At 46.7% G+C, this 27,290-nt stretch overlaps 10 protein-coding genes across 10 annotated transcripts; 6 read left to right on the top strand and 4 right to left on the bottom strand.

The window, feature by feature from the left end:
• Positions 1-79: 79 nt before the first annotated feature.
• On the bottom strand, positions 80-2,105 carry F4812DRAFT_245434 (putative glucooligosaccharide oxidase). Its single transcript, XM_047930681.1, has 4 exons — positions 1,886-2,105; positions 1,341-1,823; positions 758-1,292; positions 80-707 (listed from the first exon to the last, which is right to left on the bottom strand). The coding sequence occupies exons 2-4, from the start codon at positions 1,808-1,810 to the stop codon at positions 225-227; spliced, it is 1,488 nt and encodes a 495-aa protein (XP_047785693.1). The 5' UTR covers positions 1,811-1,823; positions 1,886-2,105; the 3' UTR covers positions 80-224.
• A 1,303-nt stretch (positions 2,106-3,408) lies between these two features.
• On the top strand, positions 3,409-5,029 carry F4812DRAFT_245358 (3-carboxy-cis,cis-mucoante lactonizing enzyme). The gene is made up of 2 exons (XM_047930679.1): positions 3,409-3,896; positions 3,951-5,029. The coding sequence occupies exons 1-2, from the start codon at positions 3,523-3,525 to the stop codon at positions 4,753-4,755; spliced, it is 1,179 nt and encodes a 392-aa protein (XP_047785694.1). The 5' UTR covers positions 3,409-3,522; the 3' UTR covers positions 4,756-5,029.
• On the bottom strand, positions 5,007-7,017 carry F4812DRAFT_446747 (BAR domain-containing protein). The gene is made up of 5 exons (XM_047935673.1): positions 6,730-7,017; positions 6,473-6,643; positions 6,252-6,399; positions 6,135-6,193; positions 5,007-6,078 (listed from the first exon to the last, which is right to left on the bottom strand). The coding sequence occupies exons 1-5, from the start codon at positions 6,740-6,742 to the stop codon at positions 5,684-5,686; spliced, it is 786 nt and encodes a 261-aa protein (XP_047785695.1). The 5' UTR covers positions 6,743-7,017; the 3' UTR covers positions 5,007-5,683.
• Positions 7,018-7,277: 260 nt separating this feature from the next.
• On the top strand, positions 7,278-8,315 carry F4812DRAFT_245452 (peptidyl-tRNA hydrolase). Its single transcript, XM_047930682.1, has one exon. The coding sequence runs from the start codon at positions 7,484-7,486 to the stop codon at positions 8,225-8,227; it is 744 nt and encodes a 247-aa protein (XP_047785696.1). The 5' UTR covers positions 7,278-7,483; the 3' UTR covers positions 8,228-8,315.
• On the bottom strand, positions 8,316-9,885 carry F4812DRAFT_245454 (uncharacterized protein). The gene is made up of 2 exons (XM_047930683.1): positions 9,603-9,885; positions 8,316-9,520 (listed from the first exon to the last, which is right to left on the bottom strand). Exons 1-2 carry the CDS (start codon positions 9,651-9,653, stop codon positions 8,405-8,407), a joined length of 1,167 nt encoding a protein of 388 aa, XP_047785697.1. The 5' UTR covers positions 9,654-9,885; the 3' UTR covers positions 8,316-8,404.
• A 1,631-nt stretch (positions 9,886-11,516) lies between these two features.
• Positions 11,517-12,377, top strand: F4812DRAFT_463718 (uncharacterized protein; the record flags this gene model as incomplete). Its single annotated transcript, XM_047938252.1, has 1 exon — positions 11,517-12,377. The coding sequence occupies one exon, from the start codon at positions 11,517-11,519 to the stop codon at positions 12,375-12,377; it is 861 nt and encodes a 286-aa protein (XP_047785698.1).
• A 4,932-nt stretch (positions 12,378-17,309) lies between these two features.
• On the top strand, positions 17,310-18,682 carry F4812DRAFT_463720 (3-oxoacyl-acyl-carrier-protein reductase; the record flags this gene model as incomplete). The annotated part of the gene is made up of 4 exons (XM_047938253.1): positions 17,310-17,382; positions 17,445-17,569; positions 17,606-18,157; positions 18,548-18,682. 4 exons carry the CDS (start codon positions 17,310-17,312, stop codon positions 18,680-18,682), a joined length of 885 nt encoding a protein of 294 aa, XP_047785699.1.
• A 726-nt stretch (positions 18,683-19,408) lies between these two features.
• F4812DRAFT_463721 (uncharacterized protein) lies at positions 19,409-20,453 on the top strand (the record flags this gene model as incomplete). The annotated part of the gene is made up of 2 exons (XM_047938254.1): positions 19,409-19,909; positions 20,223-20,453. The coding sequence occupies 2 exons, from the start codon at positions 19,409-19,411 to the stop codon at positions 20,451-20,453; spliced, it is 732 nt and encodes a 243-aa protein (XP_047785700.1).
• Positions 20,454-22,391: 1,938 nt separating this feature from the next.
• On the top strand, positions 22,392-23,387 carry F4812DRAFT_446764 (uncharacterized protein). The gene is made up of 2 exons (XM_047935674.1): positions 22,392-22,980; positions 23,032-23,387. The coding sequence occupies exons 1-2, from the start codon at positions 22,668-22,670 to the stop codon at positions 23,277-23,279; spliced, it is 561 nt and encodes a 186-aa protein (XP_047785701.1). The 5' UTR covers positions 22,392-22,667; the 3' UTR covers positions 23,280-23,387.
• A 1,674-nt stretch (positions 23,388-25,061) lies between these two features.
• On the bottom strand, positions 25,062-26,507 carry F4812DRAFT_245538 (60S ribosomal protein l16). The gene is made up of 5 exons (XM_047930684.1): positions 26,254-26,507; positions 25,928-26,063; positions 25,720-25,773; positions 25,374-25,632; positions 25,062-25,266 (listed from the first exon to the last, which is right to left on the bottom strand). The coding sequence occupies exons 1-5, from the start codon at positions 26,272-26,274 to the stop codon at positions 25,128-25,130; spliced, it is 609 nt and encodes a 202-aa protein (XP_047785702.1). The 5' UTR covers positions 26,275-26,507; the 3' UTR covers positions 25,062-25,127.
• Positions 26,508-27,290: the final 783 nt, after the last annotated feature.

The following is a 27,290-nucleotide window of genomic DNA, read 5'->3' on the forward strand; positions in this document are numbered from 1 at the left end:
TTCAAAAGCGGTTTAGATCTTCGGATTTATCCAATCACGATATGTCAAGAAGTGGCTGTTTGTTCAAAATCGTTTCATTCTCATTCTCATTCTACGTTTATCAGGTTTATGAGGTACCTGTGAGGTATCTAGAAATGACATCGACAGACTTTCACAGCTTATATCGCTCATCTATCTTCGTCACATGCGAAATGTTCCCCCACCTACTCGCCCAGCATCCCACGCTACAAGCCCTCGGGCTTCTCTGCGGGGCTAATCGACACTGGGTAATAGAATAGTTCCTTGGGGTCGAGTTCCGCCTTAAGCTGCTGTAACCTGGCGAGGTTCTTACCCCAGTACATCTCTTGCGCCCTCGTGCGGTTGAGGTTCGTGTCTGGGTAGTTGAAGTACATTCCCCAGTCGTCCGAGGCCATGGGCGCGATCGTGGTCTGCGCCCAGTCGTTGACGAACTTGAAAGCCTTGTCCGGCGCACCGCTTGTCGTCGTCATGTAGAATTGGAGGATGTACAGCTTGTCGCGGTGCGCATACGACGTCAATTCGGGGTCGGCTTTCCACACCGCAGAGTTCTTGCCTCCTTGAAGGTCCAGCTGGATATACCACCGAGCTGTCTCCTTCTTGGCAACGTCCAGCCAATAGTCGGCGAAGTTCTTTGCCGCGGTTCCGCTCAACCCCTTCAGCTCTAAGCCCTTGCCGTAAAAGTTTTCTTGCTATGGCTGAGTTAGTTAATTCGTCGATCTTGCCGGATAAGCTTACTTACCACTTGCGTGTATGGATATGTCTGATTAAGCTTCATAGTAGCGAAGTGTTCAAGGCCCTTGATCCAAGTGGTCGTCTGAGCTTGCGCTATGGATGCACCTAGCTTGTTCAATAATGGCGCCAGCGCATCCTGGAGGTCTGTCTTATTTCCCTGGTATATACCCTCCAGCTGGGTGAATTGGCGCGTAGCAAAGAGCCGCATGTTCAGTTCAGCCGGCATGGTATTCAGGGTGTAGTCTTCTATCGCCTCCAAAGCAGCAACGGAAGTATTCTTCTTCAACGGCAAGTTCACCACAAACCACGTAACATTTGCCGGAGGCTCAAAAGTCTTCAGCTCATAGCTTGTGACGACACCGAAATTTGAGCCCGCGCCTAGCAATCCCCAATAGATGTCCTTGTTCTCTGTTGCCGACGTATGGACGAGCGATCCATTTGCCAATGCAACGTTCATTCCAACCACCCAGTCCAATGCCAAACCACGCGAGTGAGAGCTCAAACCGAAGCCGCCGTGGAGGATGTGACCGGAGATGCCAACGCTAAGTCGGTTAGTTCTGGCTATCATTTTCGGTGACGACTGGACTTACCCTGGGCATGTTCCATGGGATATAGCACGATTTCCTTGTTCATAGAGCTCCGCTGCCAAATGGCCCAGCCTCGCACCTGAGTCAACAGTCGCGATATTTGTCTCCTTGTCAAGCTTGACCGAGTTCATGCGATCTAGCTCGATGATAAGGTGGCCGTCCTCTCCGCCGAGACCCAGAGATGCATAGCTATGCCCTCCACATTTCGCGGTGACTTTGTAGCCCAGTCTCGAACCGCATGCTATGGCGGATTGGATTTGTTCCGCCGTCGTTGGTACGGCGATGGCCGCAGGCGTAAATTCTAGCCGTTTGTTGAAGGGTGTGATGTCGCGGTTGTAGTCCTCCGAACCAATCGCATCTACAACTGTCTTACTGCTCGAGAGGCAGTCTTCTAGAGCAGCATGCTTGGCAATAGCGGCTGCCTGAGCAAGGCTAGCCACGAGCCCGAGGCAGAAGGCCGCTGCCGAATGCATCCTGGCGGTAGTTCTATGAAGATGATGAGTATTATGAAGATGCCACCAATGCTTTCAGGGAGCCCTGTAACGAACGTCCCGAATCTCTGATCTTCCAGAGATTGATATACTCTCGACTCGGCCAATTCCGTTGGTAGAATCCCAGCAGCACTCGAACGACCTGTCGAACGACTCCACAACTTTATCACAGATTTCTATCCATACCTAGGTAGGTACTTTACTTATAGCGGATGCAATGTCGACGAAGATATAGGGCTAAATGGTCCGATACTTAATATCGAAAATCCTTGGCCGTCATCCTCGGGAGTTGGGAGGCTCTCCAGGTGGATGTCCCCGGGGAATGGCCGACTAAACACTCGAATTTTTCAGTCAGAGAAGCCGAGATGTAGGAATCTTGATCCGAATCAGACATGCTGTACCCACGCCAGTGGGATCGTGGCGATCTTCTCGGCTTGCCAGTTTAGTTTACAAGTATCACAATACAATTTACAGCCTATATGAAATCTGGTTCATTAATATATAACAGCTAATGAAGCACAGCGACGAAAGCGCGCGTCTAGATTTTAAACACCTCCACATTCTGGGGTACAGATCAAACAGCCGCTTATTGCTGAAAATGCACCTGATATATGCGTATTCTATTCTCTTGACGGTTCAATACTCAAGGTCCTTCGTTGATTCCTCGGGATCTGTGTCATTAATTATGAGTATTCGAGCGTCTAAGCTCGGCAACTCAGGTTTGGAGAGGCTGACATCTACGATACGCTTAAATTGAAGTTTTAAACCCCTGTCCCTCAACATATGGTTCTACGGAGCGTCATGCGCCATATTGTTAAGTCCCCTCGATGGCAGGCGGACGGCCAAGACGGTGTCAATTGCCGATTCTAGGGCTAGGAGCTACGAGATAAACTCAATGTCGTCAATGCTCATCTTACTATGGGACCATACGCAGTCCAATATGCAGCATATCCAGGGGTCTCTGGGAAAAAATACCAGGTCACGCGTCTATCAACTCCAAGTTGGGATGCATAATCTCCCGCCAAGAGGGTACAATTCCTAAGCGCCAGCCGCGTATTGCGCGCCCGTATTAGAAGAATGGGAAAGCAGTAATTAGACGCCGTAATTACCATGTGCTCTCTGTCCATCAGGACGCAGGACCGTGCCTCCGGGATCGCCCCGTGGAGTGTGGGGTGTTCTCTGGGGGCATCGTCACATTGGACGTAGGATGTAATGCTATCTAACCAACGAGATCGCTTCACCGGGGTCTTTTAATTAAGCTAGGGTTGACTATTCAGACGACGTACCAGGCCAATTAGCCTCAAACCCCCCTGCCGAGAGCAATTCCTCCCATCCGGAACGTTGCACAATCGGGACGATGTTCCGAATCGTTTCCATTTGCGCTCGCGGAAGCAACTCGACGGCCTGGTTTTCCTAGTAGCAATCTGTTTGCAACGATTTGCCCCAGACTGCCCCAGACTACCATACGACCTTTTGAGCCTGTACGCTATGAATGACACGTTTTACCTGTACCCCTTGAGTCCTAATGCTCCCAGTTCGCAATCTGAGTCTGTCTGTTATCTCAAAGACAGACATAGTCGGTTCGCTTTTTCAAAAATTATAATCTTTAATCTGTTTCTTTCACTTTCGTTGGTCTTTTCATTTGCCCGACCGACGCCCTCTCTTGCTACATTGCGAGACATAGTCCATCCACCATGGCATTCCTCAAGACGTTGCTCCTAGGAACCCTAGGCTTAGCACCAGAGGTGTTGGCAGCCAATCTACTCGCATCGCACTATACGGGCAAGATCTTCTCGCTCTCTTTCACTGGGCGCGGCAGCAATGCCACGCTAGTCAACAAATCATCCGTGTCGGGTTGTGGACGATTGCCCGCATGGCTGCACGTGGACTCGAGAGTAGTATATTGCGTTGATGAGGACTGGTTCGGCAGTGGTGTACTTGCCTCTTACTCTGTAGCGTCGGACGGCAGCTTGAAGCAGACAGGAAGTGCTTCCACTGCCGGTGCTAGCGTGCACGGCACGCCCTACGGGGGTGAGAATGGAAAGGGCTTCTTCGCTACAGTCGAATAGTAAGAGACTATCCATAACTCCATCGTCGAGGTCAGAACTAACCTTTGTCTTAGTGACCCGTCAACCTTGACGAGATACAAGCTGCCTCTTTCCAGTGCTTCGACCGTCATGGCGCAGTCCAAGTTCAACATGTCCGCGCCCGGGCCAAACGCGCGACAGAACGCGCCTCACCCACACGCCGCTCAGCTGGACCCGACGGGAAGATTTCTCATCGTCCCCGACTTGGGCGCGGACCTGATCCGCATCTTCAGGATCGACGCCAAGACGGGCGGCCTGACTGCGTGCGAGCCGGGCGTCGCAGGCGCAGGCGACGGGCCGCGCCACGGCGCGTGGTGGGGGTCGCCCGACCTCGGCCGCACAGCCGGCCGGATGCTGTACACCGTGAACGAGCTGGGCAACTCGGTCTCGGCCTGGAAGGTGGCCTACACCGACGAAGGGTGCCTCTCCCTAAACAGGACCCAGACGCTATCCACGTACGCGGCGGGTAGCGCGCCCCCCAACGGCTCCAAGGCCGCCGAGGTCCGGGTCGCGGGCAACTTCCTGTACGCGGCCAACCGCGCCGACGAGACGTTCGGGCCCCAGAACGACTCGCTCGCCACGTACAGCATCGACGCCAGGTCGGGCGCTATCCAGTTCGTCGAGGCCACGCCCGCGCACGCCTGGTTCCCGCGCACGTTCTCGATCAACAAGGCCGGCGACCTGGTCGCCGTCGGCGGACAGACGAGCAGCAACGTGGCCATCATCGCGCGCGACCCCAAGACAGGTAAGCTAGGCGACCTCGTGGCTAACCTGAAAATCGCGACGCCCGGCACTCCGCAGCAAGAGGATGGGCTGAGTGCTGTTGTGTGGGTTGAGTAGGTAGGTAGATTTGGTGGTAAAAAAAGGGGGAGGGACTGTGAACGCTTTAGCTTAGACAAAATTGTATTTAGAAGTTATAGGTTGCGCTCCGGCCGGACGATAAGAAGTATATAGGACTCTATCACTGGGACCGTGGTTCCCATGCTGTATATGCAGAGAAGAAACGTATATATTGTTCAATTCTTGTTGTCAACGATTATTCTACATATGCTCCTGGAATTGTATACCTGTCGAACATTGAATCACAGGTACCTTAGGCAGTTTTCTCATGACGGAATATAATACCATGTTGATCATGCCTTTCTATTATTCCCAACAACCAAAAGTGACTGAGAGGAGGTATCTAAGCTCGACACCTCTATAGAGCTGTTTTAGTTTTCTATAACATCATCGTAATGGTACGAATAGTAGGTGTAACTAGCCTCAAGAATATGAGTGATCTGACCTAGAGGTCAAAAGGCACTCTCGGATTAAAGACTTTATACTGAAAAATATCTCGCATAATAACTAAAAAAACAATTCCGATAGAATGGTAGAAAAGGGGGCCTCATAGAAATACAAGGTTGCTATGTGCTATCCTAATGTGATGTTGAGTAATAAGGAACACAAAGCCGTATCGTATCATCTCCTCGAAGAGTCGTAAAACCAAATCTACTATCAGAAATACTCTCTCGGCTGCTGTTCGCGTAAGACCGTCCGTCCACCTCGGGGGATCTACCATGAACCCGTGAATCATGTCGCGGTTGCTCGTCCCAAGAAAAAAACAAACAAAAACAGCGTGCCCTAACCTATGAAAATGCCAGCCCGTACCAGACCAAAACCACTTACGCCTAATGAAAGCCTTTTTTTGGTTGTGCGTGCGTATGTGTATGTGTACCTAGTGTATTCGTTTTTTGACTCCGCGTATTCGTTCTCAACCGCAGTTCCGCTATACCGTGCCGCTGATACTGAGTTCCCGAATCTCTTGCAACACCTGCTCTACTCTCGAGTCCAGTTGACCTTGGGCGTACTGCTCCCTAGTGTCCGCGTCTAGGTACTGTTGAACTTGAGCCATTCTACTATAAGCCTCGGCGCAGAACCGAAGCTGGATTTTGACGAGGGCCTCGAAGCTGGGGTCGAGGTAAGGTACTCGAAGGTCGATTAGTTGGGGTAGTTCGGTAGAGAGTTGCTCGTTGAGCTGCTCGTAGGCGGCCTTGGCAATTTCCATCTCCTTCTCTGTGCGCGGAAGTTTTGTGACATCCTTATCGGGCTTCTCGGCTAGTTTCTTGACTTTGGCTCGTAGGGCATCGTAATCTAGCAGCTTGTGGCCGCGCTTCTTGATGCCTAGATGAGATCGACGTTAGCTGTGAATATGATGTGGATAGTACCGGAAACCCTACATTCGTTAACATCGGGGAAATATGAACAGAACCTTGTGATAGGTTCTAGGACTGTTGTTCTGGTAAGAGTTAGCTCCGTGCTCCGAGAGTCGTTTCCCCCCCTCTATGGCTTCATACCTGTATGGGCCATCTAGCGCCTTTATGGTTTCCGAATCCAGATCTTCCACCGCTTGCTTGTAGCTTCTGCTAACACCGTCCTTAGCTCCGGCATCGCCATAGAATGCATCTATCGTCTCGGCTATACGCATTTGAGAGGCTGTCATCGCTGCGGAGATTATTAGGATACTGTTTATGTCGTGTCGCATCATCTCAATTTGGTAGGTCTTTCATTCACTCACCTCGTATCGAATCTAAGTATCCTCTTGCCTCCTTTTGGAGACGTAATGAAGCAGCTTCCATTGTCCGAAACCGTCGCTCCTCGACCTCGTAATCGCGATCGTTTGTCTTTTCGACATGGCCCGTCTTCATCATCACCTGGGTTGTCGCACGGTTCACATTTTTCTTGAACCCTGTGAGGATCAAATGGTTAGTTAGATAGACCTCTAGTCAATTCCCCCACAGCTTAACGCCTGAAATAATAATTCGAGGTTCATACCTGCCCACGACATGTTTGCGACTTTGCTTCAGTCTGTCTTATACTACCTATTTGCTTGTTTTGGGCAATAAATGAATAATTGGAATTCGGATACACGGTTTACGGTGTAAATGTTCGTGGGAATGGAATGAAATGAAAATGAAGAAAAATAAAAAGAATCGGAAATCGTCAACGTAATATTAAAAAGGGGAGGTGGAATTGTAAGAAGGATTGGCGAATCCAAATCGTGTTTGTAGGTTGATTTGGTTGGCTTTGGTTAACTTTGGTTGGGTTTAGGTGACAATTGGTCACAGGCTGGCAAGTGGCTGAGCAACATGATGGAAACAGAGGTCCATCAATCCTATGTACGTCAGTGAATCTAGCTGCGCCACAGATACGGCTAGTCGGCACCCCGCCAGCCCGCCAATCCAACATTATGCCGCGTGCTGCTTGTCGCATTATATCATGTCCCCTTAGGTAGTTTTCGCACTGTACTTTGTATCGGCCTGATATAGATAGATTCGGTACCCCGCTATAATCCCTTCGTCCACTGATAGATACCCGATAAGATCGTATCCATCTTTACCTAATTTTATTCTTCACCAATGGGAATGAGAAGTTGTGAAGCTGTTATTGAAATAATTCATAATTCCAACCAACCATACATACCTCATACAAAGTACGAGCCTAGTCTAAACTCTGTCTATCTAAACTCTTTCAATATTTTTACCCAACTCTTGAAACTCACCAGGGACGGACCTAACTGGCCCAAGACATGTTCAATCCTCATTTCTTACTTATCAGCTTAGGCAACCAAGCACCATATTACGAATGCCTTCATTCCACCGGCCATTTTGCACTTGCTGCATTACAGAAGTTCCTTAGTTCGAGTCAGCCGCCATTCAAGTCTGAACGATATGGAGGGAAATCCTGCTTGGCCTCGACGGATCCTGGATACCTTACCATGGTTCAGAGCCCAACCCAGATGAATGTCTCAGGTCCTTGGGTTGCTAAGACTTGGAAAGAGATGCTGCAAACCCACCAGCTAGAGCCATCACAGCTAAGCTTGGTACTAGTTCACGATGATCTAGAGTCGCAATTCGGCCATGTGAAAGTTCGACCATGGTACTCAAGTCATCGGGGTCATAATGGCGTTAAAAGTGTCAATGCAAGCATAAAACCTCCAAGTTCTCCCGGTACATGGTGGTCGCGCATATCCATCGGTATCGGCCGACCTGAGGCTAGAGATCACACATCTGTCGCTGATTATGTCTTGAAGAATTTGACCAGATACCAAAAGGATATTATCGACACGGAAGTCGGTTCAAACGTTTTTCACTGCTTGCAGGGAATAGAGGAAATTTGGGGGCAAGAGTTCCAGAAAGCCTATGCAAGCCGCTACGCACTCTCGCATCCCGTGTGGCTACCTAAATCACTCAGATACATGTCTAAAGATCTTGAACGTGTTGAGGCTCTTCGTGATAGCACAATAAGACATCACCAACGAAGGAAAAAATAATATCTGAAGTCCAGCCAACAGCCCATCTCTACACTTTGAATTCAAGGTCTTGTAATTGTTGAGGTTTTTTTTTTTTTTTTTTTTTTTTTCGGTCTTAGACAATGCCCGTGACAACCCCGGGTCCTTGTCAATTAACACAATCATCTTGGTTTCTGGTAGCTGCCGGGCAATTTCTTTTTACATGGCATTCGCAAGTCGTAACAGTGGATTCTCTTCAAGCATAGTGGTACTTCCACTCAATATGGCCAAAACATGATCAGTGCGCCAACGAGGTCCATCCCCAAAGCAGATATAAGTTGCTGCTAGTTTCCAGATAAGCGACTGTATCATATCGAGAAGAGGGGATTCCACTTGGTTGGAATCCCCTAATTGCAGGACACGATCGAGTTGCCTGGATGATTCGGGGCTTAGGCATTTGCGAAGTTCCAGCTCCACAGCCATCGGAGATAACCATACAGCGACGTCCTTTCCCTTTGCTTTATAGTCATTCATGACTTGTTCCTGTAAAATGAATGCCGAATCGATTTCCCCGGCGGGGTTATTCCCTTCGATGTATCCGCGGTCGCGGAATTCCCGACGTGCTTCCGCCAAAGCTATAATATATCGAATGTTATGTAGGGGTTTCGAGTGTTGAACCATATTCCAGATTACCCGTTTGGCTTCACCAGCTAGCTTCGGGTTTGTATGCTCATACATCTCAACTCTTCGGCATTGTTCTAGCAGAAGCTCCCCACAAGTCCAGAATAATCGACCGGCGAAGGTGTTCTTCCCTTTACCGAGATACGGGATGATGTCTGAAGGAGGTTGCTCTGCCCTTATGAATCGAGATGTATCAAACCACATCCCGTAGTCCAATCTTGTGCTCGTCCGCCTTACGTCACTGCCTCTTCCAAGCGGGACAGGGTCCTGAGTTTTTAAAATCCAACCTGCCCGGGTACCGATGCTCAGGGGTATCTCTTGTGCGTTAGTACTCAATTCCGTTGATGGCACTCTTTCCGCTGGTAAAAGATGCCTCGAGTCTGGTGAAGGTTGAGACGTCTTTGCAGTGCGTTTTGTTTGATTGCCCTCCTCATCATCGTAGAGTTTAGCAATAGCCTGTTTGTCTAAGCCAGTCATTTCAGCTGCTTCGCGGATCGCTTCGACCAGCTCGGGACGATCGTCATGTCGAGCAACGCGGACAATTTTTGAGATGGCTTCTTTTAATCTCCGGGTTTCGTCATGTTTATCCCGTGTAGTATTATTCTGGCGCTTCCGAAACGCGCGCTGCGCGAGCTTACCGCGTTCACGCCGTCGCTAAAATTTATATTAGTCATGATCTCTATAAAATGTTACACCACGATATGTCGGTGATCTAATTGCAGCGCTCGATACTCACACGTAATTCTTCTTCTGCTTGCTCTAGCTGCTTTAATCTTTCTGCATCCATCGCAATGATACGCTTACTCTATTGAGGGATAGCACATTCAGAATAGGAAGTAGTTTGGAAGAAATAAAGTTGTGAAATTACTGCGTCTTTGTATATCACGAGTACTCGAAACGCAGTTTAAGGTGGGAATGACGGATGGACAATCACCCCGACGGCGCGTAACATCACGAGTTAAGCTTAAATTTCTTGTTGAAGGATGATAATCCCTGTCATTTATTAGCGCTATCAGAGGTATCTAGACGCAGCCATGACACTATACTGGAAGTGTCTGATCGCCTTATATAAGAAAAGAGTTTATCTACTTCTGTATTAGTCAACTACCATAAATCCAAGGAGGGTTGAATTTCTATCGGCCTCGAAGACTCTAAGCTTTCGTTCTTCTTTACCTGTATTTATACGAGGATATGTATTTAAACCGGGTAGGTTATGTATTGGTCAACTCGATGATGATAGTCTTGGTGAAGTACTGGTGAAGTACTGGTGAAAAACTTAGGAATATGGGTTGTAATGATTGAAGCTGCAGTACCTCATATCTTCAAATGTAATAAGGCTACAGTATACGCGCTTCTAATGGTTCAACTGGTTGGATCTCTTAAAATATTCTGAAGATGGATGGTATATTCTAAGGGGTGTTGAGCTTTGATTTGTTGATATGAGCGGGACATACCTATGCTATAGACTTCTCGTACTTGATGGCAAGGTAGGTTAGGTCTAGGTAGCTTTAGGGAAATATGTACCAGGTACCTACGTAGGTAGAAAGGAGAACCAATGAAATATTTGCAGCCTTAAATATCACAGTTGGTTACTACCTACCTTAATAATAGTTTATAGAAGCTACAGGAAGGCACAATGGGTGTAAAGGTATTATGCAATATGTAACTTTCACAAGTAGTGGGATAAAACCAGTGTGAGAGAGACGGTCAAGCCGCAGGTAATTTAACTTAGATACGTAAAGTACAATGCCTAAGGTTAGGTACCTACCTCATACTGAGGTACCTAAGGGTAGAAGTCTACCTAGGTATCGTAGGTAAGTACAAAACACAATTTTAGGCACTTTTGTGAAGAAACAACCTAACTGTATAAGTTACGGCATCATAGGCATATGTTCTAGGGGGGGTGGTGGTGGAATAGCCAGTACTATCAGACAGTTAGTACAATAAGATATAGTTCATTACGGACACGACAGCCTTAGATGACTCCTTGGTCTAACCTGCGTAAAACTTACTTACGATGAACTTGACAACAGTTCCACCTAATACTCGTATTTTGTTTTGGTTGCCTTAGGTAAGGCACTGTACCTACCTACCGTCCTTTCCACCATTCTTTCCGCCGTCGCACTTCCGTTATTTTGTCCAGGTGTTCGTTCCATTCACATCCCTTATATTTCTATCCCCTTTCCTACCTCTTAAAGAATTGGTCCATTCGTCCTCTTATCGATTCATTTTGGTGAATATCTATCATATCGCGTTTGAGAAACGATCACCTGTCCGCAGTTCTTTTGCTTCTCGAGATCACGATTAAGTCGTATTCTTACCAAAAAGCAACATTCCTATCTGTCTGTATCCATTATTACATCCACAATTGGACTTTTGTTAATTGACCTGCCGATTTACAGACGCGTAAGGCGTATTCTAAATCTACGTCGCAAATGCAAAGTCACAGTTGCCATTGCTAGTAAAAGGACTGGGCTTTCCGATTGTCTCGACTTTCTCGACTTTCCAACCGGCAGCAGGCAACTCTTCAGGATCCAGCTTCCAAATTTTTGCCCACCCACCTGTACAAGAAATCGCCGAAATGGACAGCAACAACTTAGAATCGTCATCTTCCCAAGCGAAAAAAGTACAGGCGCAAGTAAGATTAACAATGGCACGACTACAATTCTACCCTAAGACTACACCACAGAGAGTCCAAGCGATCCAATCAAGAGTGAGGAAGCACTGGTCTTCGAACAGCCGTACTTCTTCACATACTTCTACTACATCACCCATTTCGGCAGAGATGCCCCAACACCGTCTTGCTCCTTCATCTCGAGAACTGATAAGAAAACTTGTAAGACCGGTTAAGCGCTCGGGAGAGTCTTCGTCCTCAACTGAGGAGGGTCCGGACCACATAGAACGTGAAGCACGTTTCGTAGCAGCGGTAAAAGCTTTTCTAATAAATGCCACACCTGTGGTAAATTTCTGGCAGAAGCATAATGGGGTCCCGTCAAAACTTGCAGGCGACCCGATTATCAATGCGCTTCTTGAAGAGGGAAATACGTCGCTTCATGGCGACATCATCAAAAGTTGCGCCAATGCCGTTATTCAACATTTTAGCTTCCAGGGGAAGTTTTCAGAAATCCAGTACCTCATTAACGATGAAACCCAAATCAGCTGGGAAGTCTACGTCGCCCAACTGAATATACTTGCTCAGAAGATGTATAAGGAGGCAAAAATATTCTTCTATTGCATGGATGCGAACTTGAAGTGGAACAAGGCACACAATAAACAACTATACAGCCTACACAAGAGGTGGAACGAAAGCCGCGAACGGGAGGGTCACGGCCAATATCCTGGACTGGCACGCGGTTTACCGTCCCCGCTACGTAGTGAATTGCGGATCGACAATTCCGATGCGGACCAGTCTTCATCTAGTACCGACGGGGTAAACAACGATAACGACTGTCCCGACCTGAACATGCTCGAGGACTACGGGGCTGAAGATCTCGAGGGTGTGGAGTGGTGACCATATACAGAACGACATTTAGAAGGATGATGGTTGCTAGATCAACGGTGCATGGACCGCTCCTCCTAGTGAGGTCGACAAGCGCCCGCTTATCTGTAGATATGTCTGTGTTGGAAATATGTATTAACTCGTGGAATTATCTTGTAGGTGGAAAAGGCGGATACAATTTTGGGAGTTTTCGGATTTGTGGTACCATCTATAAGGCGGCCAATGGACGCTCGCGTTGCAATGGCGAGATTGCCTATTTTGGCAATTGCATAATATTTACCCCTGGGGTCGGCGCATACAGGGCGAAGCCAACCAACCAACCAACCAACGAATCGCCGCCAGGAAATCGATGTATTGTACTTTAGGTACTCGCAGTTTTCTTTGAAGTCTGGTTACGAATGATTAGGACATTCTCAATGTTACAGCTACTACACGGAGAGTTTTCCGAATAACAGATCGGTACCTTGAGTTAGGAGGCACCCAGCGTATTATTATAGGCGCGGCTTATGGGACAAATGGTTTCTGATCAGTAAATTTAGGGGTTTATAGGCTCCAATCTCACAACATTCTTTTTTTAATTCTCATTTTCTTACCAAATACCTATGACATTTCTATCCAAACATAGCGCTCGACTTTTATATCCATCATTCTCAATCATCTATCTATTAGGTACCTACCCATGTATCATACCATCTAAGCACCGCTAAACGTGACGAGATAGGAAAACGTAACCATCGTCAATAGCCCGAACGGCCTCTTCATTCCCCTCGTGGCTGCGAGACATGTCAAACAGATTCATTGACCTCGGCACTCGAGGGTTGGGTTAGTAGTTGGTGATGCCGCTATGATACGTACCTAATATTTTACTCTCCTCACTAGATCCAACCGACCAGTTTCAACTGATCGGAACCCCGACACCTTGAGCCTCGTTTTTACATTGCGCCGCGGGAATGAAACGCGTGGGTGCGATCGTCTTCGAACAGTCGCCACCCTTCGACAAGTCCGCAAACGAAGTCCGTGCCAAAATAAGTTTTCTTCGTTTGCGACTGGACAAGGTTCGAAGTGGTGTGGATACAATTGGCTCAGAGGATGACGTATCGACCATAGTGTAGTCCATGACACGCCAACGTGCGCCTGGCCGCAGCGATCAGCGACCTCGTGACGTCCGACAAAGTACCAATACGTTTCCCCGAACATGATGGCGAACCGGGCGCCGGTGTTGCGCAGGAGCGTGCTCGATCGGGTACCCGGGGAATTTCTGGACGATATCGTCGTTTCCGAGCGTGTTCTTGCCCTTAGCGAAGGTGTATCTTGACTAACTGACTTCAGTAACGACTCGCTTCATAGTACTTCTCTGACTTAAGATATGTACATAGTGCTCTGAAATTAACATCCGCCCTCTTCTATGACCGTTCTAGCTTCGCGTAGGATTAGAGAACGGGGCTTAATCAATTCGCCTTACTTTATATCACATCAAAGACGTAGTAAAGTAACGTGTGAGTTACTCACCTACAATAACTTACCAGTCTTATCCGCACACCCCACTATAGCCTCACCAAAACATATCAACTTTACAAAGTGGTTATAATGTTACGGCTAATCTTACAGAGGGCTGCTTGACCGTGAGGTCTCAAATTGAGGTTTGCCGATAATTGAATTAAAGAGAGAAAGGTAAATCTAAGAGTGGTGGGGAATCCGTAAGGGATTCAAATAGTCACGCTGTAAGCGCACGGGCCACGTGATCACCACCAATGTATGGTAGGCCTGCGCCTGCCGTAACTTATAATATCAAAATAAATTGTAAAAATATGAAACTTTTAATTTTAAATACAAATCTGTAAGACCTTCATAGAATTCTATATTTCAATAAGTTCTATATTTTTACTATTTATTTTGGTATTATAACCACTTTGTAAAGTTGGTGTATTTTGGTGAGGCTATAGTGGGGTGTGCGGATAAGACTGGTAGGTCACTGTATGATAAGGCTTGCATAAATGATATCAAGTTACTTTTGAAGCTCTTACCGCAGCGATAAAGGATTTATGAGGTGGTAATACCACTCATGGTCAGATAGACTGTAATAGCACTTGTGCTATTAAGAATACGCTTTTGGCTCAGCGGTGTGTCTGTCAGGATTCAGGTGGCTACACTTCAGTTTTAAATGATAGTAAGTTATCACCCGTGCACGAATAAATAAAGGGGAGAATTTAGATATATATATATATATATATATTAGGAAAGGGGTGACGCCCCGAACATAAGGTAGCAACATTGTTACGACCGCTAACCCAAAAAAAAAGAGTATGAGATATGCCGCTCATCAAAATCAATCAAATCTCAAACTAGAATGAACTCATCGCGGCTCATTGGGCCCTAAGGCTATCAGCTGATAGCCTTCTTGGTAGATGAGTTCTTTCTCAGACTGAATAAGATGTAACGTCAGTCTTTTCCACCACTCCAAGGACCATACATCTCCCAGATCTCCGTCCCCTAATTATCCCCTCCCTGTTATGTTGAGGAGCTCATTTCGATCCTTCTTGTACTTTGCTACGTCCTCAAGGTTAGCCAGTTGTCGTTTGTAATCATCGATCTGCCAGTTGGTGCTAAACAATTTAGCAGCGTCAAGATCAGCTTGCAGCTCGGGAATCCGTTTAAGTAAATAGTCGATTCGCTTTACATCATTTTCTGGTAAAGGAGCAAACTCCACGATGAGGAGGCCGAGCCAGGTACCTTGATCGATATAAAATTTAGCGTTCTCGAGTGCCTCTCTCTCAACTATTGTGCCCACGGGTTCTAATTCGAGATTTTCCGACGACATCGAACCGAAGTTTTGACGGAAGAGTATTTGTTTATTTCTGGAATACTTATAGCAGATCAACTTGCCTTCCAGTCCCGAACTGTGATAGAAGCGCCATACGTACCTGTTAAGAAACCGGTGGATACTTTTGATTGAGGGCGAGGTTATGGGGAGCTTGGAACATTAGGGGCCTTGCGGTGGGTTCTGGGGCTTCTTTACATGTCGTAAAAAGACCTTGACTAGAATACTGAGCTGGCGAAGGAGTCATCCAGTTGCCTGGCGGAGTAAGAGAACTTTTTGACTCCTGACCGTGACGTTATGGTACATTTAAAGCCTGATGTATCTAATTCTCAATTTAGATATATAAATCTGCTACCCAGAATAGCGCTAGATAATTCGCAGTCAACAGGAGCTTCAGGATCTATGCTATTAACTTCAGTGAAACATTGCATAAAGTTCTGAACATTGTTGTCATCATAGAATAGGAGTTTAGCAGTGGACTCCTAGCTGCTTGGAGGCATATAACCCTTTTAAGTCATCTGAACTAGGTAGGCAACAGAGCAGTGGTAACATCATAGTTGATAGGTAAAGAGCAGAGTGGAAGAGACTTTTAAGGAGAATTAATATCATACTGTCACGTCGCAGAGCATGAGGTAGGAAAACAACTTCATTGTTCCGCAAGGAACTCTAACTACAATAACTGACAAGAGTGTGTGTATTGTAGGTATGTAAAGAGAAAAAAAAAATTTTAACAAACAATCACTCAACACTCAATAAGAGCAGAAGAGTCACGTCCGTGTCTCATGAGTGGCACGCTCACAATAACTTTGGATTCAAATCTACCTAAGGTATATACAAAACAACTCCTTTGTTCCCAAGGAGTCTCAGGTGAGACTCCTGACACAACTCAACCCAAGTTGAAGAGTTGTACCAAATATAAGATCGCCTATTAGGATAGGCATTAGATTAGAAATGGCTATTATACTCAGAGCCTTGCTTTATAACCTACAGTAGAATTCCACAGATAGCTCGTTTGCGCAGGTGTGGGGTTGTAAAGATGTAGATATAACCCTTAGAGAGGGTCCTCGGCGCGAGCAAGAGCACTATTTGGGTCTGACTTTGTGCTGTGTAGTCTCTCGAGCTCCCGCTCCTCTTCGCCGTTTTTCATCAGCTATCGAGACGTCTTCGACACGAAGCGGAGCGAGCATGCGAAGATGAGAGCTGAGGCAGTTTGGACTATGAATACCAGATGCCATCGGTCGGGTCTTTAGACGATGCTACCTAAAAAAAACATCAGCCCGCATAAAGAGCATGCGATGTACGGCTGTCGTGATACCAACATGTTGAAGCTAGACTAACAAGCCACGAGTATGAGGGGGCACAACTTCGCTGATGCACGCTTGCTAGTACCTCTAAGATGACACGGAATATCTCCCTTTGTACTACTTGCTTCGCTGCCGCTATTAGTGGGGGTAGCAGCCACAGGGCTGGTCGGAGAAGTCTCCGACTCGCTAATAGGTACCATCTTCAGGCATTGGGAAGATACACTTATCCCACAAATCGATTCGGGCTGCGTCGCCTATTCGCGCAAGGCTCACTTCGGCTGTCGTCCGATGCGCCACGGTATGTCACGGTATGTCACCGGTGCTTGTCTACCTATCGGTAGGGCTTGTTCGGCGATACAGAGTGACGAGGGCGTCTCCCGATCTGCGGGCCCCTTTTTCTCCAGCTAGATCAGGTAATACAGACGTATGTCTTGATCTTTGAGATGTTCTTATCAGCAGATCATAGAATGTATGGCGCATGGTGCCAGATGCATGGGCGCCAATAGCTTCTACATCTTGTGGGTTAGGTAACGCCACATACGATCAAGGGGGCGCCATCATTCCAACAACCAGCTCCAATAACTCCGAGCCGACGCAAATAATCCCCAGTGCCTAATGGAAAGGATCACGTCTTTAGTAGGCAACGGCAGGCATTGTTGCAAAATACCAGGTAGGTAGGTAGTAGGCAATTTAGCGTGCCGTTTGGATGGTATAAAGAACTTGAGCCCCTCCGCCTATGCACACGCTCCATAGAACAACCAACCAACGAGCCCTGTTAACCAGCACACCTATAATATCAAATCATTTCCCCATTTCTCAAAAATGGTATCACCTCAGGCTAGCAGCCCCCGGATTTACGATGGAAAATTAGCCCTTGTCACTAGTTCGGCGAGAGGTAAGTACCTCCTAGCTTTCTTAAACGCAGTCGGGATCTGTCATCTGACATGACATATGCAGGCATCGGTGCAGCGATCGTGCACAATCTTGCCAGCAAAGGCTGCAACATCATCGTGAACCACGCGACGGCGAAATCCGACCAAGCAGCCGCGGATCTGTGCCACGAGCTGCAGACGGCCCACGGCGTGAAAGCCGTCTAGGTCAGGGCTGACATCGGCAAGAGGGAAGAGTGCAAGAAGCTCGTCAATGCAGCCAAGACGCACTTCACCAACCCCGAGACCGGCAAAGCGCAGCTCGACATCCTCATCCACAATGCCGCGCTCGGCTACTTCGGGCCGTTCGAGGGCGTGACCGAGGCCGACTTCCACACGTTGTACACCGTCAACGTCCTTGGTCCGATCGTGCTGACGCAGGAGTTCCTGCCGCTCTTGCCCACGGACAGGTCCGGTCGGATCATCATGGTGTCCAGTATAAGCAGCGCGGTCGGTGTGGAAGGCATGACGGTATACGCCGGTACCAAAGGCGCGTTGGAAGCAACAGCGTGCGTCCTGAGCCGCGAACTGGCGGAACGTGCCACGGTTAATAGTATCTGCCCCGGCGCAGTGATAACGGACATGTACAGCGGTGCTTCCGAGGAGGTCAGGCAGACGCTCGCCAAGTGGAACCCCGTCACTTCGTTGGGAACAGTGCGTTCGTTGGATACCCCCGAGGTGCAAGAGCTGGGGAAAAAGCTAGGTGGACGACCAGCATATGATCACGAGATCGCGGGGTTGGTTAGTTTATTATGTAGCCCAGAAGCAGGCTGGTGCACGGGAACCATGCTCAATGCTAATGGAGGGATCGTATAGATCTTAAATGTGAACGATATAGGCCTGTCTAGATTCCAGTTAGATATGAATGACGAGATAACGAATTGTATTGGTATGAAATGTTTTGTAGACCAAAACCCCTGAGCCCCTAAAAAAAAAAAACCTTTACTGCGTACCTTGAATGCGTTTATTGGATGGTGGCTCCGTATTCAATTTATTAGCGTCGCGCCCATTACCTACGAGTGCAATCAAGCTTCCTAGCGTTCTTTCTAACGTCCAGCCTTTTTTATCTGTCTGGTACAATACAATGTAATACAATACCTAAAGTGGTAAACTGCACCTACCTTGGGCTAGCTAGATCCTTCCGAGGTATCCAAGGCAGTTGCCGGACCAGGTGCTCCACTCCAGCCGGCCAACGTAGCTGCCAATACATCCAACGGCGGCCGGAGTTCTCAACAGCAACTTCCTAAGAAATCACATAATGGATAAGCTAGGTAGGTACCTACCTAAGGTACGAATAATTAAGGAAAGTCCTTGCCATGTCGTTACCGCTTGAGGAAGTAGCCAATCTAAATTTTCCTCATGTATTTAATCCCGTCACACGGTCGCCGCCCCAAGTTCTCAACAACTACACCTACATCTTCGCAAACGCATCTTTACAACAAAGTATCCAGAAGCATCCCATCAATAAACGAACCCTTGGATGAAGTTTCTCAAAATACACAACGAATTACCCCTTTTTTAACCAGCCGTCACTATCATACAAGTTAGGGACCAGTTCTACATGCATCTACTTTCCTTCTAGCACAGTGGTAAGCCCCCCTTTGGCCCAGATCAGGTCAAAGACGCGTGAAAATGTCATTAGACCTGGTAATGCATTATTTAAATGTGTCATGGCTAGCTAACTACCTGTTTCTTTGATAAGTTCATTTGAATTCTTTGTGATATGCTGTGAAGACAACGGCAAAATTGCACACCACACCACACCACACCACTCCAGTCACCGCCAAGCATCGCGAGGCACCTTGTCGCAATAATATTGCAACAAGTTGAACCCTTAGCAATTGAAGAACTGTCGCAAGACAACACCAAGAAACCCCAAACTACAATCTTTGTCCCACCGTCAAGCGTTTCTATCCTTTATCCCTTTGACACTCCTCCGCTACTTATTCTCCAGCCTCATCATTTCACCACAACAGCTCCTACTTCACCACCATGGAGCTCTCAGTCTCAGCTCACAGCACTCTTAATCCCGCTGCTCCGTGGTGGTATCCAACAGGCCATGAAGCCATCATAATTCCTGACGATTGTATAGTTGTCAATGCCCAGGCACTCAACCGCTTCAACCAAGTTCTCGAGCCCACGCCCCACGCCGCCCTTGCCCATGCCGTAAAGCTGTTGAGAACTGGAATAAATGGTTACATGGTTCTCACGGGAAAAGACCTTCGCAACGTCTATGCCGACTGGGCTAGAAGCTTTCCCAGACCCTTCGATCTTAGCCTCAGTCTCATGAAAGCGGCTACCATTCGACAGCATCTCTACAAGGCCATCTGCTACAACTCAATGAACACTCGAGAGTCGGAGCAAGTCATGAAACCTCGTCATATTGTCATTGCTATGCGCATCGTTAGTTGCTTGAATAACTTGGTCAAGCGTATTCTTCTTGCTGAGCGATCTGGCAACTTTGTCTCGCAGTTCTTTGACACCAAATATCGCGTAAGTATCGCCGTATTGTATTCTTGCTCATGTTATTCTTTTCCTTCACCCTTCCTTCCCCGTCTGTCTCCGGTTTCGCCCCCTCTTTTGTTAGACATTAGGTTCCTGTGAGATCTGTTCTCTCGTGTTGAATTTTGTGAAAGATCAAGGGCTAACTGGCGGTTTACCTATGAATAGCAAGCCATCTGGCAAACTGATGCAACGATCTTTGACCTTGAACACAGCATCTCACGATACCTCGAAGGATTAAAAAGGCGAATTACCGTCGTGCCAACGATGACCTTCTTACGTGTTCGCTAATGCGATATCATAGGGCCAACATAATAAACGGCACCATGCTACCTCACGAGTTTACTCCGTTCCAGGGAGATTGGACGAACATGTAGACTGGCTTCGTGATAGCCCTCTTTCCCTGCAGTCCCTTGCGAGTGGCCCATTACTACACCTCGAAATAGTTGTCAAGATTGCGTCGTTTGAAGAAAAGATGGAGGAAAAGGAACAAATTAATGCATATCCAACCAGGGATAGCCACACAGCAGCCTAGAAGTGGGATAGTAGCCTAGCTTTCCTGATGCAATAAAGACCTATCCGCTCCCCTTGATATATTGAAACCGCCTCGTGTTGTTGGGTGTGGATCGGTTCTTCCCCTTATTATTTATCTAGGTGGTATTCGTTACCAGCCCCTCGATATAAAGAGCCGGTGCTGAATCGATAGTAAAGGGCGGGAAAGTCAAGAAGCTTCAAAGACACGATACGTACGGCACGATGGCTAGAATCAGAAGATATCTGCTAGAGGAACGAGAAGAACGAGAAGCTTATCTATAGCTTGTCGTTCTTCTAGCAGATATCAGACTTCCAATAACTGCGAATTTCTTCCGCTTCGTCAATTATAAACGTTATTAGTCTGCGTCATAGTTAATGTTGAGTTCGTCGTAAATGCCCAGCTTAGCCCGCTGGGGATTAACGTAATACAGATTATATCATGCAATAAGCACACGGGATTCGCCGTTAATATCTTCTGAGACTGTTTGACATGGACCTTCAGGATTGTAGCTCCGCGCTCGTCAACTGTGCATTGACGAGTTGCGCGTCTGGTCAAAATGAGGCTGATGTCATGGCGACTAAGAAAGTGATAAAGGTTGCTGATGTTAGAATAGAATGTATGAGTTGTATTTAAGGTAGGTGGTAAGTGTTGTAATGTTAGGTACCTAGGTATAGTAAAGAGGTAGGCACTCAATTCATAGCCATAATAAACGTTGGTTGCTACAGTTGTGGTGGTCTGGGTTGAGTTAGTATATTTAGACTCGATTGTAGTTAACAAAAAAAATGATATAGAAATAGTCTGTATTCATGAAATGTTTCGGAGTTAAACTTACTGATTTTGTTTTAAGAGGTGATTAATTAAGTTTGCTTCTTTGCCTCAACGGCGTGTTTTTAGCAATTTAATAGTAAGTTTCGTAAACGGTTGCCACTGGATTTAAATTGTTACTCCCAATCTTAGTTTCTTTTATGTTAGGCGACAAGCTTCCATTTGCCGTTGTGAATTTGTCCAACCTTCGTATTTAGTAGGTAGGGTTGATACGTCGAGGGAGTCTCGACTCCCGTCCTCCAGGTGGCTATGTCCTTTGGAACCCTTCTGAAGGCGAATTCAATCCTTCAAAATCTTGCTTAAATTCCTTCCAGAGCCCCCTATCACACTTGCAATGATCGTACATGCCAAATGTCTCTGCGCAGCAGGTTTCTACTGCATCCTTGACGTAGAAGGTGACATTCTGGGGACAACCTCCATTGACAAAGGATACGAATTCGTTAATCTGCTTGATCTGAGCTTCGAGCCGAGTACGGAATCCGACTTAGTTTAGGATGCCTCGGCCGAATTTGCGGAGGGAATTACTAAAGTCGAAACTCATGGACTTTCTACCGAGGGAGACTAAGCAAGGGAACGGGGTCGAGAATGCATCCGGCTCTGCCGTCAAGGCTTCTTGTGATAAACAAGTAAAAAAGTATGGTTGCGCATTTAAAAACGTAGAGGTTGGTTGCTGTAGAAGGTTTAGGTAGAAATATAATTGTGGGAGTAAAGGTAAAATAGGTAGACACCTTGGCCACTGAGGTACATGGACTTAAGGTTAGAAGTGTAAAGTGATATGTGTAAAGGACCTAGGTAATATAGAAGGGAGGGTAATTAGTAGTTGGGAAGGTATCGATCGGTTAAAAGAAAAAGAAAAACTGAAAAACTGAAAAAAAGATTCACGCTGTACCTAATATACTTTTTTTGCTCCTGCCTTGGTTCCAGGTTGCCATGGAAGTACTTTCTTTTTGATAGTGGGCTTATTGGCAACCTGTTGCTGCTGCCTAATGGAAATTTGGAAAGAGCGCTCGCTTTGGAAATAGGTAGCCCTTTTGGAAGTATCGTTACTGCCTTACGTCATGTAGGACTTAGTTATACCTACTTCTATGACTTTGACTTTTTACTTTTTACTTTGTAATACTTTGTACATTTACCGCCATAACTTCTCTCATCACCCATGCAATATTTACTATATATTTCGAAGACATCCTATGGCGGTGATCTTATTTATTGCTCCTTGCTTCAGCACCTAATTATTACTCCACTTTGAATAACCTCATACTAATACACAATCCATGTTCATCTCTCCACCACGCGCGTACTTGTCATTTTTCATCATGCCGTTCAAAGCACCGCTATAGGCTCCTATAACACAACCTGAAGACCAAGATTCTGCAGACGAAGTTCTAAATGTTATCAATATATATCATCCCGGATACCCTGACACTTACCATCCACCATCACGTTTCTTTCCTTTGGACGATGGCGGCGTCAATTATTACTTCATCTATTATGCTTGCTGTATTATCGCTGGCAACGTTGGCCTTAAGACTCCACAAACGGCTAGCAATACTCCAACGGAGCCAACAACTGATCCAGTCGAGGCAGCCCGAGGCTTACCTTGCCACATCTTCAGACCCGACTGCTCGGCCTCTTAACCCACCTTCGGATAATATCCTTCGCGGAAGCATGTACTTCTTTCACGTTTCTGCGTACCCGAACGGTAAGGATGCATTTCAAAAGACTAAATACTCTGTTAACTAACGTATTATAGAACCATACCCTATTGTGCCAGTTTTCAACCATTGGGTATTTCCCCACGATATCTTGCCTCCCCCATGGGCCTCTCTCCAGTACATCCGTGCGGAATCTGATATACCTCCTCTCTTATCATCCCAGACTCAACGAAGCACTACCGCTGCGTCCAGCTCGCGAGGGACTAAACAAACTTCAGCGTCGCAACAGTTGACACCCTACATTAACGCCAAGCTTATCACCGTCTTTTACAAGCAACACTGGTAGCAGCTTAAGACTCAAAGAGAAGCCGTGTGTCACATGACATAATGTATATATACTTCTACCATCAGTGGATCTTGTACAGTAACTTTACAACATCAACAACAATTACAATGATCCTCTGACACTGTCACGTGACACAAAGTATATATACTTATCCTACTAGATGAATCGTGTACAGTAACCTTAATAAACAACAACAATTACAATCATCTTCTGATAGACACTGTGTCAGGGGTATGGGGCACTAGGACGGATTGGGAGATAAGGCCCACTAGAATAGGTGTATATAAGGGGCAAGCGCTCATAGACCACTACTCTACACTACACACTTGCTACTCTACATATGCTGCTGTCTCTAGTATTCACTCTACGCACGACATACATCACGGGATCTCTCTGACAACCCAACTACGTTAAAGAGAAATTGGTACCCGATGAGCTTTCGGGAATGCCACCTAAGACCTGAGATGAACCATTCAGGCCAACAGGTCAAGATACAGGATGAACCCCCGGGATACCTAAGTGAACTATACCGGGCCGAGTATATGTAACTGGCTCAAGCTTCTCTCGTTAAATAGTTGATATTTAGCTTTTTGGCGGAACAGACCAGTAACGTTGTGTCCATATTGCTATGTAGGTAGCTATAACTTAGGTAGTGATGCAGTATTAGTACTTCTATTGATAATACAGACATGTCAAGGGAGATTAGAGAACTTGCTTGCAACACGTATTTGGAAACTCATAGGTTTGAGATTAAATATAAAAGATACCTACCTACAGGTAGGTAGGTACTCATGGTTAAAGGTTTAATAGCAAGTTCGATGCTGACTAAACGGCGACTCCTAATGGCCAAGCTATGCTAACCCGGCATGACGGGAGAATTCCCACGTCTACCTATGTACCTAATGTAGAGCTTCACTATACCTTGGGTACCTATGCCAGGATCTTAGCTCTCCTTCCGAAAGCTTTAGAATAGAGTTGTGATGATAGACATATTATATTATATCTACAAATTCAATAGTCTTCAAGTGGATGAAACAGGTATCGCGCTCTTATGATTTGGGGCTAGGGATAGGTATAGGGTTGATGTTGATCTTGGGGGAACTAATATCTCGAACAACGAAGTGAGGTTAATTCAGATAGGGCAGATCCTGAACTAATTTACAAATTAAGGAGTTGTCTCAACACTTGGATGGGTTAGTTCCTTTCTTTATACTTAAGTCACTATTATGTATTGCTAGGTGGATGAGCAAGGTGGACCTTGTTTCGATGGAAACCTTACCTTAGGTAAGCACTAAACAAGCCGAGGCATTCGGGGTTACGGGACATGTGTATCCAGGTGTCGGTAAGTAAACTACGGCATATTCACCCAGACTCCCGTTGAATGCCACCTTTAAATCTCGTTTACAAGTCGTGAAATAGGAACATATCGATATGTTCGGACGGGGAATTGGAACGGACAGATCTAAGTTAGAAGGGGAAGAGCTTGCTTCTTCTCGAGGTTGTCTACCTCAACATGATTAGTGCAACTAACGGCGTGGCTAACTCAAAAGATATCACATGAGACGCATAGTCGACCGGGATCGCGAGAGGGTTTTCTTTCTTGAGTTCGTTTTTCTCATTCGGTGTCTAGACGACGAATTCGTAGAACACAGGACCAGAGCCGGTGAACATTTTCCCAACCCTATGACCGCACCTGCCTTTCCTCGAATTGCGTAGTATGACAAGAGCAAATATGATGATCAAGTTTCCCTAACCCACACGCCGGATCTAGTTGCAATGAGACGGAGTTGTCCTGGTATTTGTTTGTTTTGGTTACCCGGAAAAAAATGCAGAAGGATGAAGGAACAATTAGTAGCCGTAAGACTTGAGAGCCTCGGCCGTCTTGCTGTCGACGTTGGCGTTCTTCTTGGCCTCCGACAGTTGTCGCTCCGCCAGCTTCTTGCGCTCGTAGTATGCGGCACCCTTTGCCTTTCTGCGCTCCTCGAGTCTGTCATGGATGAGTCAGTATAACCTGTACCACGTAGTAATGGAACTTGTTCCTGTGAAATTACGCAGAAAGCGTGGTCTGGCGGGGTTGGTTCGTTTTCGACGTACCTCTCAACAACATTCTGGTACTTCCAGCCAACTTCGTGGCTTAGACGGCCAACAGCGCAGAACTTTCGGCCGGGCTGTAGCCGGAGAACACGTAGGGCCTGGGGAACAACCATCTTCTTCTGCTTGTCGTAGGGGGGAGGGACACCCTCGAAGACCTTAAGTCGTTCCAGCGCGGCGGCGCCTCGGGCAGTCTTGTGGGGAATCATGCCGCGGACGGCCTTGTAGAAGATCCTTGACGGGGCACGGAAGTGGAAGGGACCTGGTGAATTATGTTAGACATTTCGTACTCGTCGAAACTTGAGTTGCGATATATCTAGAATCGCTGCATAGGAGAGTTCGAACATACCACCTCGGGTAGGGTTGTATCGGGTCATCTTGCGAAGGTAGGCATGGTACTTGACTGTTTCTCACGTTAGCTGCTAAATTCCATGTATGTATAACACGAATCCACTGATCAGATAATCTCCAAGTTCTTTTTTCGAGTTCGACGCGGTCCCAACAAATTGCCGAAGGATTGGTACGATCAAAAAAAAGAGTAGAGAGAGGCTACGTACGCTTCGCGCGGAAGAATTCGCCCGAGATGTTTAGGGCCTCGGAACGGACCACGACGATCTTCTGACCGCTGAGGAGCTGCTTCGCGACGATACTGGCGAGTCGACCAAGAAGGTGACCCTTGCCATCAATGACGACCTAAAAAAGAGAGAAACCCGTATTAGCCTCGATTTATAATTGGAATAACGTTTCATGTAAATATTTGTAAATATTCCAATTCGCAATGTAAGCCAACTGGCAGGTGACCAAGCTCCCAACGCTCCCCGGCAAAAAAGAAGAAGACAAAAAAGATAATGGTGGATGGGTAATATTGTCGGCAGCTACTCACAACAGACTCGAAGGACGACATCTTTCCGGATCGTCACCACGGTTGGTTCGTGGGGTGAAGAAAATGAATGTGGAAAGAAGAGAAGGAAGGAGGAATTAAATAGCTCAAGAGCGCAAAGTGAAAATGCGTCTGAGACCTATCGGATTATCCCTCGCTGTTGTTGGTTAGTAGTCGCGGTTGTTGTTGAGGGTCGCAAATGTTGAAATGTTCATCAGCGGATGATGAAAATTATCGGGCACACAATCGCAGAGTGTGCACAGTGGGAGAACTCCGCTAATCCATTTTTGGCATGGTGGGGCTCTAGCGGGAAGCGAGAGGGTTTATCGCCTAATGTGCCTAGGGCTTGCATAACCTAACCATTCTGCCATTCTGCCATCCTTAACAATTATTTCCTCCGCAAAATTGAGAACAATTCCAGCTGGTGCCTGTTGAAAAGGTATCCACTTTGCATATGACCAAGACCCCATTTCTGCTTATCCGGCCAGCCCGCTTATCAGGTACCTAAGATACCTTAGGTATGTATGTAGAACGTTTATGCAGCTACCTACGTATGTACAATCGTATGTACCTGCGATAACACGAAAGGTTCGGGAAGAGTTGCGATTTTCTCACGATCACTTCATTCTATTCTAATAATGTTTACCGCTGGCCATCTAGTTGTATATTCTTCAGCTACAGCTACCTACCTTAGGTTAGGTAGGTAGGTATTTCTCTATATACCCAAGTACCGATATATCTCGCCATCGTCCAGATAATCCGGCTTGTTTGAATTTCCCACTTCTCCTCGTGAGTCATGACCATCTAGGTATGGTACCACATGTAAACACCCCTCGAGTAAACACTAATAATAACGATGACCCGCCTTGTGGCAATGAGTCAAATGGATGACTACCTAACTTGGTCAGTGAGTCTAAGTATCTACTCATCAAATTATATGTGAGGAATAGCAACTATGAGGAGCTATCGTAATGAAATAGCTCAAACCACCATCCCATCCTAGGTAGAGGGGAATCCATGAACGTATAACAAGTAGTTAT

Source organism: Daldinia caldariorum (genome assembly GCF_022478825.1).
Source record: "Daldinia caldariorum strain CBS 122874 unplaced genomic scaffold F4812scaffold_27, whole genome shotgun sequence".
In the NCBI taxonomy this organism is placed as follows: domain Eukaryota; kingdom Fungi; phylum Ascomycota; class Sordariomycetes; order Xylariales; family Hypoxylaceae; genus Daldinia; species Daldinia caldariorum.